At 42.1% G+C, this 22,739-nt stretch overlaps 1 protein-coding gene across 1 annotated transcript in view; it reads left to right on the forward strand.

Moving 5' to 3' along the window:
• Positions 1 to 3,397: 3,397 nt before the first annotated feature.
• Positions 3,398 to 22,739, forward strand: part of LOC135476505 (glutathione hydrolase 1 proenzyme-like) — a 35,410-nt gene continuing 16,068 nt past the window's right edge. Inside the window, exons 1-5 of the mRNA XM_064756541.1 lie at positions 3,398 to 3,556; positions 9,474 to 9,746; positions 17,953 to 18,078; positions 20,700 to 20,800; positions 22,270 to 22,468. Coding sequence (XP_064612611.1) covers positions 9,616 to 9,746; positions 17,953 to 18,078; positions 20,700 to 20,800; positions 22,270 to 22,468 — 557 coding nt within the window. The 5' untranslated portion in view covers positions 3,398 to 3,556; positions 9,474 to 9,615. The remainder of the gene's footprint in view (positions 3,557 to 9,473; positions 9,747 to 17,952; positions 18,079 to 20,699; positions 20,801 to 22,269; positions 22,469 to 22,739) is intronic.

Here is a 22,739-nt window from a genome sequence, read left to right on the forward strand (position 1 = left end):
GCGGTCGCTGTGAGCTCATGCTGGCTTCCTCTCCGGCCGTACGTGGGAAGACCTTCCAGCAACCTGCGGATGGTCGTGAGTTTCCCCCGGGCTCTGCCCGGTTTCCTCCCACCATAATGCTGACCGCCGTCGTATAAGTGAAATATTCTTCAGTACAGCGTAAAACACCAATCAAATAAAATAAATAAATAAATATCTGCCCTGCAACAAGAATGTACCTGAAAGGATGGGACGTTATTAATGGCAAGCACAGCGCTAGCACTGCAACTATATCTATAGTGAAAAAAACATCTGAAAGTATTGTTAAATATGATTCGTAACTTGTGGAACATAGATTCACAGTACACGGACCATAAGTGACAACAGTAGACATTACAGCAGTACGCCTTAAAAAGAAACTTTTTGACAGAGGTGGAACACATACATGTAGTTGGTCTCTTGGGTTGTCTGTTCTGTCGTAAACTGTTACCGCATGTGCAATACATGGTTATTGGCTTACAAACTATGAGAGACAGAAACTGTTTGCCATCGGATAATCACTTTTCAGACAGTTAACCACCGGATATTCACGTTTCAGACGGTTAACCACTGGATATTCACCTTTCAGGCGGTTAACCATCAGATATTCATGTTACAGACTGTTAACCATCGGATATTCACGTTTCAGACTGTTAACCACAGGGTATTTACGTGCAAGATTGCTAACCACTGAATATTCCCGTGTAAGACTGTTAACCACCGGGTATTTACGTTTCAAACAGCTAACCACTGGATATTCACGTTTCAGACTGTTAACCATCAGATATTCACATTTCAGACAGCTAACCACTGGATATTCACGTTTCAGAAAGCTAAACACCGGATATTCACGTGTAAGACAGCTAACCACTGGGTATTCACGTTTCAGACTGTCAATCATCAGATATTCACGTTTCAGACTGTTAACCACTGGATATTCACATTTCAGACAGTTAATCACTCTATATTCACGTGTAAGACTGTTTATCACAGACATTCGCGTTCCAAAGTGGACATACCAACAGATCTCGATCGAGTTGGTGCAAACAACACCTGTCACCTGTCGGTAGAGCCTCCGCTTCCTGAATCGGGAGGAAGTCGTAACTTCTTCTTTTAGCGTTCAGCATGAAGGGCATAGTGCAACGACTGGTTGACCCGTATCAGTATAATGGCTCGAGCGGGGCGGATTACTTGGCTTCGGTAAGTCGTCTCAGTGAGGCAGCAATAGATAAAAGAGCGTTGGAAAATTCGTCCTGCAACAAGGAGGCACATTACATGCACTCTAAGGATTCCTTCGTCGTCATATGACTGAAAAATCGTGCGGTGTTAAACCCCAAGCACTCACTCACTCACTCACTCTATCTTTTCCTGAAACCCAAAAGACTTATGTAGCCTTCACGCTGTAAATGGCCGATGCGCCGTCGTGTACTTACACTGTGTGTCTAACAAGGCAGGTTAACATAATGTTTCGCCACAGAAATATTCCATATTCTTTTTTTGTACCATCAAAACCGCGACTAAAGCTTCCCTTTCCACCTTCCTCTCAATGCTTTATTATTTGTTCTCATCCTTTTGCGTCGTACTTAACAAATTTTCAGTCATACGACGACAAGGAAACATTAAGTGTGTGTACGTATAATGTATCTTCTTGTGACAGGTGGAGTCCATGCTTTCAACGAGCTGCCGTCACTGAAGTATCATGCCGATGACACCAGACGTGACACCCAAGCCAGTCACGTTATACTAACACCGTGCCAACCAGTCCTGTTTCCGCGCTCTCGGTGCTCTCTAGTCTCTCAGTGCTGAGCGCCAAGAGAAGCAGCAATTACCATTTATGAAGTCTTGGAAGCCGACGCCCCAACCCGAATTGCTTGTTATTTTCGCCATTATCATATATACTGGCCTATAGGAGCCTTTATATACGAGGGAGGCTCTCCACTATAGAATTTATTTAAAAAATATATATGTCATTCAAGAACGTGTAGATCAAATCCAAACAAAACGACTGGAAACCTGCACGAGGCATGAAGAGCCTTGGCTGAGCTTTGCGGATTTCAACTTGGTCGACCCTACCCATCTTTACCAGTCTCCTGTTTCGTTATAAGCAGACACTGCCTGTAGTTTCCCTGCTTCTATTCTACATGAATGGTTTTCATCTTCTGCCTTAGTCTGAGTACAGAGCAGTTTTCGACCTGACAACGTCTGTGACAATCGTTCAGCAATATAACGAAAAAAAATTCGCCATCTTGTTCATCAAGTTTTGATGGTAGCAAATACATGGCACATTTAATGGCACATTGAGCCAGAATTACCTGATGTACACACATCGAAAATTGCACTGGCGAGTCCCAAACCACGCCCATACACGTTTGGGCAACATTGGATTGGCAGCCTCCATACACCTGATGCATCTGACGTTCGACTATAACGCCAACGACGTTAAACCCCAAGCACTCACTCACTCTATAACGCCAGTCGTTATAAACAAAGATTCCAGTCCCTCTGCTTTCGCCTCGCCCTTTCATAATCTTACTTTGTATTTTTTTTAAACGCACTTTCGCCTTTCCCTTTCGTCGTTTCGTCCTTTGTCGCATTTTTATTGTCTAAATAATCTGTAGAAAGCGCATGATATGGCCGCTAACCTAAACATATTAATCCTTTAATTTTAACACGTAATCTCTTATCTGAGTGAGGCTAGAAAGCTGTCTGCTATCGCAGCAGATTGTGATGTTGAATACAACAAACATATTCTATTAATTAATTCAACATAACGATTCTATTAGAAACAGAATATTATGTTGAATATGACAGACTATTGTGTTTAAATAACAGAATACATTCCAACATCACTTAGACAACAGACCATCTGCTAAAACCGGCTTCCATATTTATGTCTTCCACTAAATATAGCATCAGTAGCGTCATCGTACATGTAGATCGTATATATCCAATGTACACCGGGGACAGTATACAACACAGGGCTTGAGCCGTGCTTGTCCTTACTCTTGCATCGTACACTTGTAGACATACGAGTTTTGTTGGACACAAAGCAGTGGGGGTTAACCCCTGACATATGCATATACCAGTGTATACGTATAGACCTACCGTCCTAGATCGAGAGCCACGCTGTAGGTAGGTAGGCCGATAAATAGGCCGGCGCGGACTGAATTGTTAATTTCTTGACACAGACAGATTCAAACATACTGATTAAAATGACAAATTCGTAAAGAGCACTGGTATACGTACTCTACATATATACACACACATACATATTGTACATACAGGTTAATCAGCAGCCACATCTTCGGGGCCTCATCTGTGACAAAGAGGAGTTATCTCCTCATGAGCTGTATCGCTGAACGTGCTCCAATAAGATCAGGACTGCCAACCGAAACAGGAAAGTTTACCTGAGGGGAACAGAATTCTCGTCCCTGCGGTGAACTAAGCTACTTATATATTTAGCTGGACTTTGATGCGGACAAGCCGTTTACGGTTAGTACACAGAGATTACCTGGACTGTCGACATGGGAAAAGGCGGGTAAGTCTTAATCTGGTTACCGTATTTGTAAACTTTCTTGTATAGGATGCGCTTTTATATGATTACGTTAAGTTGTGGGTAGGATTGTATCTGAAGCCCACTTGCGGCAGTGTACTAGACATGTATAACTGCCTGACCACAGTTCTCTTAAATCGTCCCAAATAGAACACAGTCAGTGAAATTAGAAATGCTCCAGTTCATGTATAGTCAGATATACACATTAGCTAAGCTGACCACGCTTGAATAAGAGATCAGAAATATTCTTGAGTACACCAATCAAATAAATAAATAGATAAATGTGTGGAGATTACTCATATGTTTGCCACAAGTCACAAATGACAATGTCTTGTGATACTGATGTGATGTGCGATGTATACGTATTCATTTTTTATGTAACCCACATTAAAACAGTTCATGGGTTTTTGATTATTGATGTGACTGGTGAGGGATATATAAACTCGTCCTTTGATACTGGGGTCTTTAATTAGGGATATAGAAAAATAACGATAATAATAATACAATTAAGCGAGGGAGGTACATTGGCAGACACCAATGAAGACTAATTCAGCCTAAGTATCTCATATTAGCACACCATGTTTAATGTGAGATATGGCATTAATTTATCGTGACCCGAAAAAGTTTATCCTGTTATAGTGATGGGCTAATTGTCATTAAGATATACACACAAAAACACTTATGTTGTACGGACACAAAAATACTTGTGTTGTATGAACACAAAAACACTTGTGTTGTATGGGCACAAAAACACTTGTGTTGTACGAACACAAAAACACTTGTGTTTTATGGACACAAAAGCACTTGTGTTGTACGGACACAAAAACACTTGTGTTGTACGAACACAAAAACACTTGTGTTTTATGGACACAAAAGCACTTGTGTTGTATGGGCACAAAAACACTTGTGTAGTATGGACACAGAAACACTTGTGTTGTATGGACACAAAGATTCCAACAGAAGTCATACTTAAACAACTCTGTATCTTGTATTGAATTAATACTTATGATGAAAAGAACTGAACACCGGTGTGTTCTACACAATACTACGCAAGTTTTTGTTGCCCCAACACAAGTTAGGTGGATATGCATAAATTACCTCATTTTGGTTCAACACAAGTTTGTGTTTTATTGTTTTGTAACACAAATATGTGTACTTCATATTTATTTAACACGTTTGTATGGGGGTAACACATTTCTGTGTTGAATGAAAACTACATAAGTTGTTTTGTTATATTTCAGTACAGATGTTTTTGTTTTAATGTGGGGAATGCGTATCTTACTGTATATAGCGTGAGGAAATCGTTATACGCTTGACGGGTGTACTGCTGCTGACCAATGAAATTGCAGAGCCGTATTCGTAAAATTGCGTAAAATTACGTATGCAAATTAGACAATTTCGACTTCACAATTTTTTTTTTACAGTCATACTGTCATTAGCTGTGAAATACAAATTCTAAACGAGGATATTCTCAGCGGTCACAGCACCATAGTGTACAATGAGTCGCCCTTTAGTGTACAATGGGCCGCACTATAGTGTATAATGAGTCACTAATGGGAACACTATGTACTACTATAATACGCAAGTCACTGTGAGCGTGCATTTTTCAACAGTCGTTTTTAGAGAGTAAACCTGAAGGATATTCGCTGCGCATGCCATTGTGCGAACCACAAAAGTAGATCCACGTAGCACGTATCCAATGTTACACCTGTGTAAGAATAACAAGGTGTAGGTATATAGGTACTTCCTTTACCAAACTACAGTTGTCTCATTTCAAGAGACAGCAAATAGACTGATCACCCCGAGTTGCGGGTCGGGGAAAAATTTGTGGTATGCATTTACCCATTCATACCACAGGGTGTGTCTATTTGTCACTCATTGCAAGTTAATGAATATATATCCCACATTAAGCCCATCAGTGTGCCCATTTGTCACTCATTGCAAGTTAATGAATATATATCCCACATTAAACCCATCAGTGTGCCCATTTGTCACTCATTGCAAGTTAATGAATATATATCCCACATTAAACCCATCAGTGTGCCCATTTGCGACTCATAGGTAAAGGGTGTATGCTGGCGTTACAGAATGGGTGTGCATTTTTGCAACAGTACTACACGTGTACCACTCACACACATCGATATTTAGAGAATATCTTGGCAAGTCTCGCCACTTAGGGAATTTTTCAGCACACTTTCAGCGTACATTAATTCTTTGTCCCAAGGCAAACCAAAGTATTCAGCGAAATGGCTTATTTCATAGTAAATCATATGGAAAATAATGGTATTAATAAATCGCTGCTGATTCAGCGTTTGTTAATTACATCTATATGTTTACTTCAATTTTAAAGTTAAGGGTTTAAGTTTTTGTTTTGGACGCCTTGTGTAAATGAGCTCCTCCCAAGGAGCCTTCAAGTCCACGAGCCACTTTAGCATTCAAGGGTCGAAGGGCACTGCCTTCATGCCTTACTGGATTATGACAGCTTTGGGCAAGCCGTATAACAAACCCGGCTAGTGGGCGGAGTTCATTTAAACAACGTATCAAACACAACATTCAACTATTAAAGGATCTGTGCCAAGAAGATGCATTTTCCAGGCTATAAAAGAAAGCAATGTTTTAATTTTAAAAGAAAATCTTTTATGGCCCCCATACAGTGAAGACTGACAGCCGCACAGCGATGTGTGCTTACTAGGAAGGCAGGCAAACAGGGCATGTGTATGTTTGTGATTTTAGAGTGCAGGCTATCGCTGCGTGAATGTATAAATGGAGATAAAGATAAGCCTGACATTAAATATATCACAGCTGTCGTAGATGGTTACAGGTTTGTTTGTCTTGTCTGTTAGGTAACCGACCGACCCATGTACTGTGTAAAACGTGCTCTTACAGGCAGGAAGTCCATCCACACCAGTATGCACCTAAAGTTTAAAGCGAATGAAGTATTGTTTATTTTTTTAAAGAGAATTACTTAATATTCCGGATAAGTAATTTTCTAAACTACGAACAAGTAGTTCGCCAATAACTGATTGATTTATTTATTTGATTTGTGTTTTACGCCGTACTCAAGAATATTTTACTTGTACAACGGCGGACAGCGATATGGTGGGAGGAAACTGGGCAGATCCCGTTGGAAAGGCCAATACCATCCGAAGGTTGCTACGAAACCTTCCCACCTATGGCTGGAGAGAAAGCCAGCATGAGGTGGACTTGAACTCACAGTGATTGTTTGGTGAGAGGCTCCTGGGTCATTACGCTGCGCTAGCGTGCTAATCAACTGAGCCACGAAGTCCCCGCCGATAATTGGGCATAGCCGTATAATACTGCACTATACGTCTCAAATTATCGATGGTATACCTGAAAGACTATTTGGTATATAGACGTGCTGTACTATTGCAGCCTGAACACTTATACAGCCGAAGGTTTCACCGTACAAACGCCTTGTCACATGCTGGCATGCAGTAGGCCTGGCAGTTTGCGTTGACAGCTGAGTGAATGTTTACTTTAACTAAGCACGTATAGGTCTATGTTTACTGAACGACCCATTTTAAAACCGCTTGTTAGCTTGAGACGCGCCTTAGTTGTAAGGTGGGCGAACCCAGGGTCAATCCTGAATCGGATCTCACCTAGGGACTTAAACGAAGAAATTGTAACTTCCTGGCTTGGCGTTCAGCATGAAGGGGATAGTTCAACGACTGGTTGACCCGTATCAGTATAATGGCTCGGACGCGGCGCCTTGAAGCAGCACTAAATAAAAGAGCGGTGGAAATCCGTCCTGCAACAAGGAGGCACATTACATGCACTCTAAGGACTCCTTCGTCGCAAATGACTGAAGAATGGTTAAGTACGACGTTAAACCCCAAGCACTCACTCACTCACTCGAAGAGAAGCCTAACTTTATCAGTGAAAAACTTGACAATTGTCTATGGTGAACGTGACCCAGTATGAGATCTCTGTTTTTGAACTGTGTACTATACCTTAGGCAATTTATAGAAAAAAAATAAAAAAGAAAGGAAGTTAAAAAACATTAAAGTATGACTAAAGGGAATTGTTTACTTGATTTATAGTTCATGCAGCGGCTTTATTTAATAGACGGGTAGCTATAGTCGGGAAATTTAAAGTCGCTGAAACACGATGTGGCCTACATAGATTTCACATTTCATAAACCTCAAGGTTTCCTAGCAATTCTACGTTTAGATCAAGCACGGTAACGATATCTATCAAATGCACGATAGTTTATTATACCAAATGTGCCTTTTTTAATCATACGAGAATTTGCTAATAAATATGATGAGAAGATATTACGCTGTTCGAAGAACTCGAATACAACTGGGCATAGAAATGCTAGTAATACCCGAAAAAAAGTTTGGTCAGGAATATTTGGTGAAAAGCTGCGAGCATAAAAAGTTAGTCACCGTGCACCAAGCACACCTTTCACCACAACTGTTTTGATCAATAGTATTTGTCGACTAAAAAAATGTGAATATACGCTCATTTCTGCGACTAAAGTTGTCTTGATCAAAATTGTCACTAAAAATAAAGAGTGAACGACATTGGTTTGGTCGAAAGTTGGGTAGGTTTTATGACAAAGATTTTCTTGTTTAGCGCTGCTTTTATAATCTTAATGTGATGACCAAGATTCCTATATCCGCTAGAAAAAATCCAGGATTATCTTGGTATATTAGGAGATAGATGTTCATGGCGAATAGATGACATTAATTTTGCCACGTGTATGTACACCCATGCTCAACGTAGCGAACACAAATACCACGTCCATTGACCCTAATGCGAGTTTTTATATATTTGCCCTTTTACTGATAAAGTGGGCTAATTGATGCTTGTGTTGATATCTACTCAACCCTTTAGCTGTTGTATGAAGTACCATCCTTATTGAAAAGCTGGCTTGCAATTCACCGAGGCACTTCGAACGGCAAACATGTCTTTGTTTACCTAGAGATTACTTGACAAAACGCAGTCGTAATAAATATCATCTATCCAGAGAATGGCTTTAAAACTGTGCACGAGTTCATGAGAGGAATGGGTGGTTTAAGAAAAAACATTGGTTCACCATGACGAGAAACAGGGCTTGGGGAAACGTGGACCAGGGGACACCGCGTTTTTGATATAGACAAAACAGTGTTAAAAATCTGTCCTGTCAAAGTACGAGGAAGCTGAGTTACCTCAGTTGAATTTTGAGCGTGGCATTCTCGACCAACCTTATTCATAACCTTGTCAAACCCCCATAGTTAGCGGTATTTCCGCGGAGCACACTTAATAATCAGCTGAAAGACACAATATCTAACGACATGGAGGCGACATTGAAGTCACAGTGTAATCAGAGTGTGCTAGCATTGTCACCTTAGTGAGATTACACTGTGCTTACAATATCGTGACAGGGTTATAACAGCGTGCAAAATGATAAAACCGTCGTGACAGTGTGAAAGAGTGTGCTAGGATTGTCACCTTAGTGAGATTACACTGTGCTTGCAATATCGTGACAAGGGATGACAGTGTGCAAAATGATAACACCTTCGTGACAGTGTGAAAGAATGAGATAGCATTGCTACGCTTGTGACATTACACTGTGCTCAAAATATCGTGACAAGGTGATAACAGTGTGCAAAATGATAACACCGTCGTGGACAGTGTGGAAGATTGTGTTAACATTTTCATGTTGGCGTTAAGCTGATTTCTCGTTTCAAGTGTGTTCATGGGTAACATCATTTCCGAATATTCCCGAGCATTGACGGAGAATATCCAGAAAATAAAAAGGGTTATAATCGAAGAAATATGAAATATAGTCTCAAAACTAAACCATTTTTTCTCATTGTTTTGGGCATCTCTGAATCCACTCTTCGTTTTATAATACCTTTTCATACATCTGTTAATTGTTTGTTCTCTCCTGCAGATATACCAGGATACGACTGGCCGTTTTGGGCGTTGTGGGGATCGTTGCCATCGTAGCGCCATCGGGCTGGGTCTTGGATTGGGACTAGGGCCGCCCAGAGAGGCCCAACCTGCGGGACAGTCCGGCAGAGGTTTCCCCCACGATGAAGGCTCCTCGATCTACTACCATCGATGGGGAGGTGGAAATCCCGCTGGATGGCAGCTACTCCGAGCAGGGGACCTACCGCTACGCTAGCGTGGCGTCTGACGCTAAAGTCTGCTCAACTGTTGGGACGTAAGTAGGATTTGTACTTGTTCACTTTCATTTCGCTTGTAAACTTACTGTATTCGCCGCACATTATATCTCTCGCAACGGGACCGCTGATTTTTAAAATTTTATGATTTCTAATGTTGAAATAAGCGGTGTTTAAAGAAGAGGGCGCCCAGGTGTTGTGGACATAATCATTAGTTTCTGCTTATAGCGAAACAAGTTTTTAATATTAAAGTTTATATTTTGTTACATGTTTCACATAGCTTAGACTCTACTGCATGCACTATCTGTACTATTCGCCTACACCTTTGCTGTCTTTTTGACAATTTCTGTCTCATTCTGTGGCGTGGACGAGTGATAATTCCAAGATATCTGGCTTCATTTCTGTCCTACTTAAAACTGCCACGACGTCAACATTTTGCACGTGAAGCTCTAGTTTTCGCGCACTGCGAGCGCACAGGCGTGTTTGACCTTTCACCTCACGGCACATCAACGCATCAATTCGTTGTCATTTTAAAAGCATCCGGGTCTTCCTACGTCTTCTTCACTCTAGAAGAAGCTTTCAAAACAACATTGTTGTCCTCCTTTACATTCTGAGCTGTTCTATAGCCAGGTTGTGAGATGTTTTTAGATGGTGTCAGTTTTACAATTTTATAGTTTGACTGAGCTTTTCTGAAAACTTACCCTATCAGTGGTCGTTGCCAGTGGTTGGAAAAGGTACATAAATGTCTCCGCCTATGTCCCTAATGTCCCTCACTGCAGAACAAGGAAGAGTTTTTCATAATTATCCGGCTTTTATCTTAGCCTGGCATGTGGGATGGTGCGGAATGGCACCCTAAGTAGAGGTGTTGTATCCCACTGCATCAATACAAAGGGCATTTACTTATTACGTATTATGGGACAAACGGCACTCATTTCGATATAACACCTGTATCAGCCTTTCACACTTGAACAGTTTTAATTTACTCCAAATTTAGAGGGCATTCAACCCTTCATCCTCAGTGAGCCGTTACAGGAGGTTTTGAAAAACTTGAGGAGTAAAAGTCTTTAAAACATTTACCGTTTAAATATGCACGGATGATAATATCCCAACACAAGCTTAACATAATTCAAAATTCAAATAGTAAAACAGTAAAATTATCATCTCATTATCTTGATTTTATTTAATTATTTATATATTTATTTGTTCGTTGTTTACATCATACTCATGGATATTTCACTCATAATATGACGACTAGCATTTAAGGGTGGAATGAAACGGGGAAGAGCCCGGGAGAAACCCACAGACTAAGGCAGCTTTTGACATTAATGTGGAGAAACGTGCTTTGCAAGGTCGCTTATGATGTTTTAGTGCCAAATGAGTTACAGTTTCGTCAAACCACATTTTCCTGGAATTAATTTACTCATTTGGCGTCGTCAACAGATATTATGTATTCATAGATTAGGGCTTTATGTTTCGGCAAAAGTCAAAGACGTGTAAGGTTTTTACGTACCAGTAAGATGCCTTCTGACCACGCATGTGTGCCCCCTGTGGATAGATAAGTGTGTATGGGTTATTTATTTATTTATTTGATTTGATTTGTGTTTCACGCTGTACTCAAGAACATTTCCCTTATACGACGGTGGCCAACATTATGGTGGAAAGAAACCGGACAGAGCCCAGGGGAAACCCACGGCCATCCGCAGGTTGCTGGAAGACCTTCTCACTTACGGCCGGAGAGGAAGCCAGCATGAGCTAGACTTGAACTCACAGCAACCACATTGGTGAAAGGCTCCTGAATAATTGAATTGTGGTGGTTGTGAGAGACTCCTGGGTCATTACGCAGCGCTAGCGCGCTAACCAATTGAGCCACGAAGGCCCCCTGTATGGGTTATAATGGCACTCATAAATAGCTACAGTAAGCACATCACGGAAGAGTGAGAAAAGTATTCTCAGCATATAAATAGGCTCTGGAGGCTAAAACGACAATATTGTATGAAAATGTGTCCTACCCTACATGCGCTTTCCGCAGCTTGACCCACCTACTGCCGCTTTATTCTGTTGTGTTGACACGGTGCATAGTTTCAAAAGATTGTCCAGGACAGATCAGGTATAGCCAGTCAACTGGAACATGTCAGTGACCGTGCTCCACAGAGCATTGATATGCTTCATAATGGAAAAGAAGCAAATCTAGGTCTTTATAAATAGATCAACCGCGTTTTTTTTTCTTTCAGCAAGTTGGAATACCTATATACATAAATAAGCGGTTTCCTCTCACCATAATGCAAGCCGCCGTTGTATAAGTGAAATATTCTTGAGTACGGCGTAAAACACCAATCAAATAAATAAATAAATAAATAAAATAAACAGTTGTAATTACGACTCAGCCACTAAGCTTCTGGATGAATGAATGCTTGAGGTTTATCGCAGTACTTAACAATTTTCAGTCATATGACGACGAGGAGTCATTATGTGTGTGGATATATATTGTGTCTTCAAGTGGCAGGAAGTCCATGTCGCCAACGCGACGCCACCACTGAAATATCATGCCGATGACACCTCACCCAGTCGCATTATATACTGACACCATGGCAACCAGTCCTGTTTTCCTTGCTCCAACGTCTCGGTGCTGTGCGCCAAGCGGGGCAGCAACGAGTAGCATTTTAAAGTCTTTGGTACGACCCGACCCGGGTTTGACCCGGGTCTCCGATTTCGAATTCGACGCTCTAACCATTAGGTCACCGAATCGGTCGACAAGTCTCTGAGTGGACACCAGTCAATCATGAGCGCCATATCAGGTAGAACAGTTTTTGGAGGGCATAAAAAGGTTATTTCGGACAAATCTCCAAGGCGTTCAATCTTAAAGCTGAAATGTCACCTACAACTATATAATGATGTTGAATCCAACATTTTAGCAGCAAAACATGTATAGTAACGAAAACATTCTAAGCTCGTCTGTACACAGAACATAGGACAAACACGGCTGTATGCAGGAGTCTCTTCTACAGAGAACAAACAGACCTGCATGGTACAGCTGACCTGGAGGCCTACATATACGATCATCTGAAGACCTTTACACGCATTAACCTTGTTTTTCACTGATTAGTTCAAGGGAATACAGGAGTAGTGCAACTCCGAAAAACGGAAGACTCGTTTTGACTCCATAGTTCGGCACTTTATTTATCAGGAGAACATCAGTTTAAATGCATCAATTTAAATATTTTGAATGTTCCCATGTGGTGAGCTACGATGCTGAGGGTCATATCACCATGCCGAAAGTAGGGAGTATGTAGGGAGAGCATAACTGCTTACATTTTACACGAGCGATGTTATACAATACACCATCATTAGTAATTCTAGATCATTCTAATAAACTACAAGGGTCCCTGTTGCCTAGTGGTTAGAGTGCCAGTGAAGCACAATGACACAGGAGCCTGCCTGCAGTCCTCGTCATCCGTATGTGAAAAGTTCTGCCAGCAACCTGCGAATGGTCAGGACTTGTCCCACCCCCGGCTCTGCTCCGTTTCCTCTAGCCGCTGGCCTCGGTCGTACAAGTGAAATATTCTTGAGTACAGCGTAAAACACCAATGAAATAAATAAATTGCAAGTAATATAGGCTTTTTTAAACCAAATTCCCCTTAAGCCGTGGTGCTAGAGGTTACTATGTAATGTAATTTGTTACTATTTAACCATTTACAATAAAACTCTGAGGTAAACAGAGAAAAGGCCGTCTTTCACGGGTAACCTATGACACAGACGTTAATGGAAGTGTGTCAAATTTTTATGACATTCTGTATGCGTCAATCTCTAACTCTGTTCCAAATGTTCTAATTCGTGAGCGCAAATTTCCACCTTGGTTTGATCAAGATCTACTAGCCGTTCTTAAAGATCAGTCTTATAACATCTAGAAAAAAAAGACAAAAATGACATTCATTTTTCTAATTTCGCTGCTCTGCGAAAAACATTCAAAAAGTTAAAACGGGAAAAATATAAGGAATATATTTCAAATGTTGAGTCAGAAACGGAAAACAACCCGAAACGATTCTGGGGTTTCGTAAAAGCCAAGCAATCACACGGCTCAATTCCGGGCTCTGTCAAGTATGAAAATATTGAGGCTAATGGCATCAACTCAGTCACAGAGTTGTTTAACGATTTTTTCTGTAGTGTTTTTACCAGACCCCAAACAACGGAAATGCCTCTGCTCTCTGTTCAGTGTAATGACAAATATCCACAAGGCCTGTGGATATGACAATATTTCAGGTCTACTATTGAAAGAGTTTGCAGAGGAACTGGCCGTTCCCCTAAGCTTAATTTTCAATGCATCTCTTCAGAATGGGTGCTTCCCAACAGATTTTAAGAGAGCTAACGTGATTCCAATTTTCAAAAAAGGCGACCGGACTGTCGTTACTAATTACCGCCTATATCTTTGCTACTACTCTTCAGTAAAATTTTTTAAAAGGCTGTATATGAAACACTGTTTCAACATGTTCGAATCAAAATAGCCTTAAATCAACATGGATTTTTTCGTAACCGTGACACAGTTACCAACCTAGAGTGTTATGTTGATGGTATCACGAAGGCTTTTGACGCAAAACTGCAGATCGATGCTGTGTACCTAGACCTATGTAAAGCTTTCGACAGTGTCTCTGATGATATGCTGATACATTAACTGAAGCAGTATGGCTTCCAACGCCCACTGTTCAAATGGGTGCCCTCCTATCTCAAAGGCCGGTCGCAACGAGTTGCCCTACCGGGCGCAGAATCTTCATGGAAGCCGGTGTTATCCGGCGTACCGCAAGGGTCTTTGATTGGTCCTCTACTGTTTAGTTTATATGCAAACGACATGTCTTCTTGTGTTCGGCACTCTAAATTGTCACTGTATGCAGATGACAGTAGCTTTTCAAACAAGTGCGTTCCGCGCAAGAATGTGAGCTATTACAGGATGACCTTGCACGTTTAACAAACTGGTGTTCAGTTTGGCAGATTAAGTTAAACGTGGACAAGTGTTGTGTGATATCATTCACGAATAAGACCAACAAAATTATATCTAATTATAGCATAGGCGGACGTGCACTTGAAAGAGTTGAGACTGTGAAAAATCTTGGGATAACATTGACCAGTAATTTGAATTTTCGAGTACATGTGACCAATACCGTTAAAAAAGGTTATAAAATGCTTGGTTTTCTCAAGCGATCGTGCATTTCTTTTACAAAAACCAAGTCACTTGTATCCCTGTACAGATCTTCAGTTCGCTCCAACTTGGAGTATGGGTCAATTATATGGTCCCCCACCCAAAAATATCTCTCAGACAAGTTAGAGTCCGTTCAAAAACAGTTTAACAAATATTTGTGTTTTAAAACTAATGACGCTTATTCCTCCGAAAAATACAGTGGTTTGTGTAAACATTTTCAGCTGACCACACTAGCTGATCGCCGTTGAGCTGCAGATTTAAAGTTCTTACACAAATGTGTTCACTCTATCGTTGACTCGCCTTACCTAGTACAGCAGGTCAACTTTAGTTTTCCTGCCCGGGCCTTACGACAAACGGCAACTTTCCGGCCTGCGTCAACTAGAATTAACACTCGAAAACATTCTTTTTTCATTCGAGCCATGAATTCCTATAATGACCTGAGTTCTAACCATTCCATAGAAATTTTTTCTTCACAACAATCTTTTAGACGGTCAGTTCACTCGTTTCTTTTTAACGGTTTTTCTGTGATTAACATATTTCGTGATCTTAACTTCTGATTATAACGGTTTACAATTCTTATTTCTTATGAAATTTCAACAAGAATAGTTTTATATATTCACCTATGTTTACACGTTGGCTTATAACATTTCTGTATCAAGAATTACATCATATGTTTACCTGTGATTACACTATCTTTGTACAAAAATTGTTTTTTATATTTACCTGGCTCTACATATGCGTATTATACGCTTCTGTTACTCTGTATGTATCCCTGTTATCAGACCTGTAAGTGGGCTCCTGGCCTGTTGGCTCTGAGTATTAATAAACCATAAACCATAAACCATTTGCCAGCTATCACACTATCGTCGATGCTCTGGTTTTGCTCTATATGCTGTACGTCTCACACTGTCGTTGCTGCTCTGGTTTTGCTCTCTGTGGTGTACGTCTGCCGCGCTGTCGTCACGACTCTGGTTTTGCGCTCTGGTTTTGCGTTAAGCAGTCAACATATCTCAACGCAGACGATAAAGTCACGTAGTAAAACAAAGTAGTTGGACGCGTATGTAGCTTTTCAGTGACTGATTTTTTTACCAGTGGACTGCCATTAGCCTCAAGTGACGAAAAAGGGATACGAAATTTATCCCAGCCTTTTCTTCCATGTCCTGGTCTCCACTTATGGGATAAATGAAGAGTTGCCATCAACACACAGCTGAGGAAGATGTTTTGTTATCGACTTACACACTAGCCTTTTTTCAGCATGATTGGAAACTGCTGAAAGATTCTCTTTGCATGACTCCGTGCTATTTTCCTACTTTACATACTGTCTTAGTTTGTGTTATACGTCATTTTGGGAGGTTACCTTATGATTATTGAACTGGAACGTCCTTACGAATGTCTGTTTCGAAGGATGGACAGATAGTGTGGCTTTTTGCCAGTGAAATGTGATGTGCTACTCAAATAGTGCTGTATATTGCAAGTGAAATATGATGTGCTACGCAAATAGTGCTGTATATTGCAAGTGAAATATGATGTGCTACGCAAATAGTGCTGTATATTGCAAGTGAAATGTGATGTGCTACACAAATAGTGCTGTATATTGCGAGTGAAATATGATGTGCTACACAAATAGTGCTGTATATTGCGAGTGAAATATGATGTGCTACACAAATACTCACAAAAATCTTACTCACTACATAACTGATATCTACCATCAGTTTACCAGACGGATTAACTAGTATAGAACTAGGATGTTATAAATTCAGACTTTCTATAATATATATATATATATATATAATTCAGATCTCCATAATGCGATTAAACTGTTCACCTTGGTCTCTTTGATAAACAGTATAGATTACCACGAAATTAAGGTAAAGAGTCTTGACGTGTATGCTCATCTCTTTGATAAACATGGTTAAGACTGTGTAGACCGCTTCGGTGGGCTAGTGGTTCGAACGTCTGCCTCTTAATCGGAAGATCCGAGAATAAACCCGGGTGGTGCATGGCATTCCAAAGACTTTAAAAATAGTACTTGTTGATGCCTCCCTCTGCGCTCAGCACTTGGTTGACCCAGTGTCAGTATAATGTGACTGGGTTGGGTGTCATGCCTGGTGCCCTCGGCGTGATATTTCAGTGACGGCAGCACTTTGGCGGCATGGAAGACACTATATATGCACACACACTCAGTGACTGCTCGTCGGCATATGACTGAGGAATCACACCCAATGATTGCTCGTCGGCATATGACTGAGGAATTACACCCAATGACTGCTCGTCGGCATATGGATGAGGAATTACACCCAATGACTGCTCGTCGGCATATGGATGAGGAATTACACCCAATGACTGCTCGTCGGCATATGACTGAGGAATCACACCCAATGACTGCTCGTCGGTATATGACTGAGGAATCACACCCAATGATTGCTCGTCGGCATATGACTGAGGAATTACACCCAATGACTGCTCGTCGGCATATGGATGAGGAATTACACCCAATGACTGCTCGTCGGTATATGACTGAAGAATTGTTAAGTAGTACGTAAAAGCTCAGGCGTACATATTAAGACAGCATCCATTGTAACTTTATCAAACCTTGACCAATACATTATAAAGGACATGCCACATAATCAAAGGATTTATGAATTAGATGAGTTAGTCATTAAATAATTTGACCATCTAGGTCGCGTGCTCGACTCCAGCGCTCGCTGTTTAGGCTGCAACATAAAGTAAATTGGCCTGTCATGTAGGCCTACTTTGCGACGGTTTAGCCTGAGCGAGCCATCTATACTTCTAACAACAGTCAAAAGCACGGCTTTTACACATGAATCAAACAGTCATGCGAGATTCAGAGAATTACCGGGTCATCTGCTTTCACCACTTCGCCACCCAAGACATACAGATATGATGCTCTTCTCAACCCTATGTTATACCTTGGTTCGAGAAGATGGGCCTTGCACAGATTTCATCAGTAATGTTTTCGCTTCAGATATCATTGACATTGTTTGTACATGTATTGTTTTCTCCGAAATTCACTGCTATCTCTCTGTTTCTGGATTCAGCAACATCATGGCCAGACAGGGTGGGTCGGCAGTAGACGCGGCTATCGCCACTCTCCTCTGTGTCGGGGTATGTAACATGCACAGCACCGGGATTGGCGGAGGACATTTCATGACCGTCTATATACGGTAAGTTCCGGAAGAGTTTAGGAGACCATTTCCACAAAAGATGTTAAATCACATTTCTCGTAATACTTTTTTCATAAATTATGTTGTGTGCAAGGCTCACTTGCACAAAGCACAATTTCATAAATCACAATTTCACAATCATAAAATTGATTTTATCGTATATCACGCTATAACATTAAAGCCTGTTACAAAATAGGTTACAAGAACCAATAGAAGTTTAGTGAAATTGAACCCTACAGGTTATAGTGCTATATGGGGACGTAAATTACGATAGAACTTACAAAAACTTCATTAACGAGATTGAAAGTGGGCCGTCTTAATAAAAATGATAGTTAATAAACTGGGCGCTGTCTCATCTCATTGGTTGATCGTTGTACATCTTAACAGTCACAAAATATTACAGCCTGTCTATTTTTGGGGTTTAGCAACACAAATTACGGTAGTGACCATGAACGATCCCACTGTCACCCTGTCTATTTGAGGTTTTTCAACATAAGTTACAGTAGTGACCAGGTATGGTCTTATTGTCACCCTGTCTATTTGGGGTTTAACGACACAAATTACGGTGGTGACCATGTATAGTTCCAGAGTCACCCTGTCTATGTGGGTTTAGCGACACAAATTACGGTAGTGACCATGAACGGTCCCTCTGTCACCCTGTCTATTTGGGTTTTTAGCGACACAATTTACGGTAGTGACCATGAACGGTTCCAGTGTCACCCTGTCTGTTGTGGGTTTTAGCGACACAATTTACGGTAGTGACCATGAACGGTTCCAGTGTCGCCCTGTCTGTTGTGGGTTTTAGCGACACAAATTACGGTCCCAGTGTCACTCTGTCTATTTGGGTTTTAGCGACGCAAATTACGGTAGTGACCATGAACGGTCCCTCTGTCACCCTGTCTATTTGGGTTTTAGCGACACAATTTACGGTAGTGACCATGAACGGTTCCAGTGTCACCCTATCTGTTGTGGGGTTTTTTGACACAATTTACGGTAGTGACCATGAACGGTTCCAGTGTCATCCTATCTGTTGTGGGTTTTAGCGACACAAATTACGGTCCCAGTGTCATCCTGTCTATTTGGGTTTTAGCGACACAGTTTACGGTAGTAACCATGAACGGTTCCTCTGTCACCCTGTCTCTTGTGTGTTTAGCGACACAAATTACGGTCCCAGTGTCACCCTGTCTATTTGGGTTTTAGCGACGCAAATTACGGTAGTGACCATGAACGGTTCCAGTGTCCCCCTATCTGTTGTGGGTTTTAGCGACACAAATTACGGTCCCAGTGTCACCCTGTCTATTTGGGTTTTAGCGACACAGTTTACGGTAGTGACCATGAACGGTTCCTCTGTCACCCTGTCTCTTGTGTGTTTAGCGACACAAATTACGGTCCCAGTGTCACCCTGTCTATTTGGGTTTTAGCGACGCAAATTACGGTAGTGACCATGAACGGTTCCAGTGTCACCCTATCTGTTGTGGCTTTTAGCGACACAAAGTACGGTCCCAGTGTCACTCTGTCTATTTGGGTTTTAGCGACGCAAATTACGGTAGTGACCATGAACGGCCCCTCTGTCAACCTGTCTATTTGGGTTTTAGCGCCACAAATTACGGTAGTGACCATGAACGGTTCCAGTGTCACCCTGTCTGTTGTGGGTTTTAGCGACACAATTTACGGTAGTGACCATGAACGGTTCCAGTGTCACCCTATCTGTTGTGGGTTTTAGCGACACAAATTACGGTCCCAGTGTCACTCTGTCTATTTGGGTTTTAGCGACACAGTTTACGGTAGTAACCATGAACGGTTCCAGTGTCACCCTGTCTCTTGTGTGTTTAGCGACACAAATTACGGTTCCAGTGTCACCCTGTCTATTTGGGTTTTAGCGACGCAAATTACGGTAGTGACCATGAACGGTTCCAGTGTCCCCCTATCTGTTGTGGGTTTTAGCGACACAAATTACGGTCCCAGTGTCACCCTGTCTATTTGGGTTTTAGCGACACAAATTACGGTAGTGACCATGAACAGTCCCAACGTCACCCTTTCTTTTTGGGTTTTAGCGACACAAATTACGGTAGTGACCATGAACGGTCCCAGTGTCACCCTATCTATGTGGGGCTTAGCGACACAAATTACGGTAGTGACATTGAACGGTCTCAGTGGATTCTGTTTGTGTGGTGTTTTGCGACACAAATTACGGTAGTGACCATGAACGGTCTCAGTGTCACTCTGTCTATTTGAGGTTGAACGACACAAATTACCGTAGTAAACATGAACGGTCCAATGCCTTCCTGTCTGTTTTGTGTTTAGCGACAGAAATCATATCGGTGTGACCATGAGCGGTCTCAGTGGCAGCTATGTTTAGTTTTCTCTTTGGGGTTTGTGGGTTTAACGTTCCAACTACCATGAACGGTAACAGTGCTGTAAGAACACGGAGCGGAGCCCTTACTGTCTGACTGATTGACTTATGGGTTGATTAATTGGTTCATTGATTCTATAATTGGATACTACGAATTCTATTGTTCAACAGCATCTATAACATGGATTGTCCTCGGGCTCTGAATTTCTGAAGCTGAATTTCCGTAAAACGTTTAGGAACTGATGACAATATTTCACGTCTTCTCTAGGGAAAACAAGACAGCCTACAGTTTTTCTGCCCGCGAGGTGGCGCCACTAGCTGCTACGGAAGACATGTACGTGAACAAGTCTAAGGGCGCCTCCACCCTCGGTGAGTTGTAAACCATAATCTTCTTCAACGCCTGTACGTAAACACGTCGCCTAAGGGTGCCTCCACCTTCTGTATGTAGCCTAAAGCTAAGCTCACAATCATCCTCAACACATGTATGTGAACACGTCGTCTGTGAGACTCTCCATCCTCGACGAGTAGCCTAAACCAAGCCCACTATCATCCTCAACACATGTATGTGAACACGTCGTCTGTGGGTGTCTCCGTCCTCGACGAGTGGCCTAAAACCAAGCCCACAATCATCCTCAATATATGTATGTGAACACGTCGTCTGTGGGTGTCTCCATCCTTGACGAGTAGCCTAAAACCAAGCCCACAAGCATCCTCAATACATGTATGCGAACACGTCGTCTATGGGAGTCGCCATTCTCGGAGATGTGAACATGTCACGTATGTATGTGAACATGTCGCCTAAGGGTGTCTGTGCTCTCGATGAGCAGCCTAAAGCCAAGCCCACAATCATCCTCAATACATGTATTCGAACACGTCGCCTAAGGGTGTCTGTGCTCTCGGTGTGTAGCCTTGATCCAAGCCCACAATCATCCTTAATAGCCTACATGTTTGTGTTGACAAGGCCGTCACTAACTCCGGCGACACTCCCGTATCTTCCACACGCAGTCATCCTAAGTACATGTATGTGTTGACAAGGCCGTCACTAGCTCCGACGACACTCCCGTTTCTTCCACCCACAGTCATTCTAAGTACATGTATATGTTGACAAGGCCGTCACTAACTCCGACGACACTCCCTTATCTCCCACCCACAGTCATCCTAAGTACATGTATGTGTTGACAAGGCCGTCACTAACTCCGGCGACGTTCCCGTATCTTCCACCCACAGTCATTCTAAGTACATGTATATGTTGACAAGGCCGTCACTAACTCCGACGACACTCACGTATCTTCCACCCACAGTCATCCTAAGTATACGTATGTGTTGACAGGGCCGTCACTAACCCCGACGACACTCCCTTATCTCCCACCCACAGTCATCCTAAGTACATGTATGTGTTGACAAGGCCGTCACTAACTCCGGCGACACTCCCGTATCTTCCAGCCACAGTCATGCTAAGTACATGTATGTGTTGACAAGGCCGTCACTAACTCCGACGACACTCCCTTATCTTCCACCCACAGTCATCCTAAGTACACGTATGTGTTGACAAGGCCGCCACTAACTCCGGCGACACTCCCGTATCTTCCACTCACAATAGCGACTGACGCAGTATAACTAACAAATCCTTGAGCACAGAGCGTGCATCAACCACAAATCAAGTACATAATTAAATAAGGATGTGATACTGTGGTTGCTAGCGGAATTCAGACCGTCTTCTTTGATGAAAGTTGCATGGTTTGCTTATTACTGCTCTGATGTGGCATTTTCCCCTTACTTTTTTTGCGTTTATATCTTGGCTATTCTCTACATGCAGTGTTTTTTGTCCTCGCCGCTAGGTGGCCTGTCGATAGGCGTTCCTGGAGAGATTGGGGGGATGTTTGCTGCTCACCAGAAGTTTGGGAGAGTCAAGTGGAAGAAGCTGTTCGAACCCACGATCCGTTTGTGTGAGGAAGGTGTACCAGTGTACAGGGCTCTGTACGCCGCCATAGAGGCCACCAAGGTCAGGGACTTCTGGAAAGATTTCCCCAAACTACGGTGAGTGCGAGTAAGTGGAGAGGGTGTAAAGGCGAATTCGCACCGGGAGGGGAAGGGGTCGTTTGTGGGTGGATCCAGAGGGTGGATATCTATGTGTGGATATGGATAGGCGGGTAGGTGTTAGTGTAGGGCCTGTTCGTATGAGTCGGTGAGTGTCTTCTGGTGAATTTATAATATTGTCTACTGATAAATACGAGTGGGTGGATACAATTTTGAGTGCTGTCGGATAGGTCCTTCGGCGGATTTATAATAGGGATGGGGTGTCTTCAGG

Source organism: Liolophura sinensis, chromosome 10, assembly GCF_032854445.1.
Source record: "Liolophura sinensis isolate JHLJ2023 chromosome 10, CUHK_Ljap_v2, whole genome shotgun sequence".
Taxonomy (NCBI): Eukaryota; Metazoa; Mollusca; class Polyplacophora; order Chitonida; family Chitonidae; genus Liolophura; species Liolophura sinensis.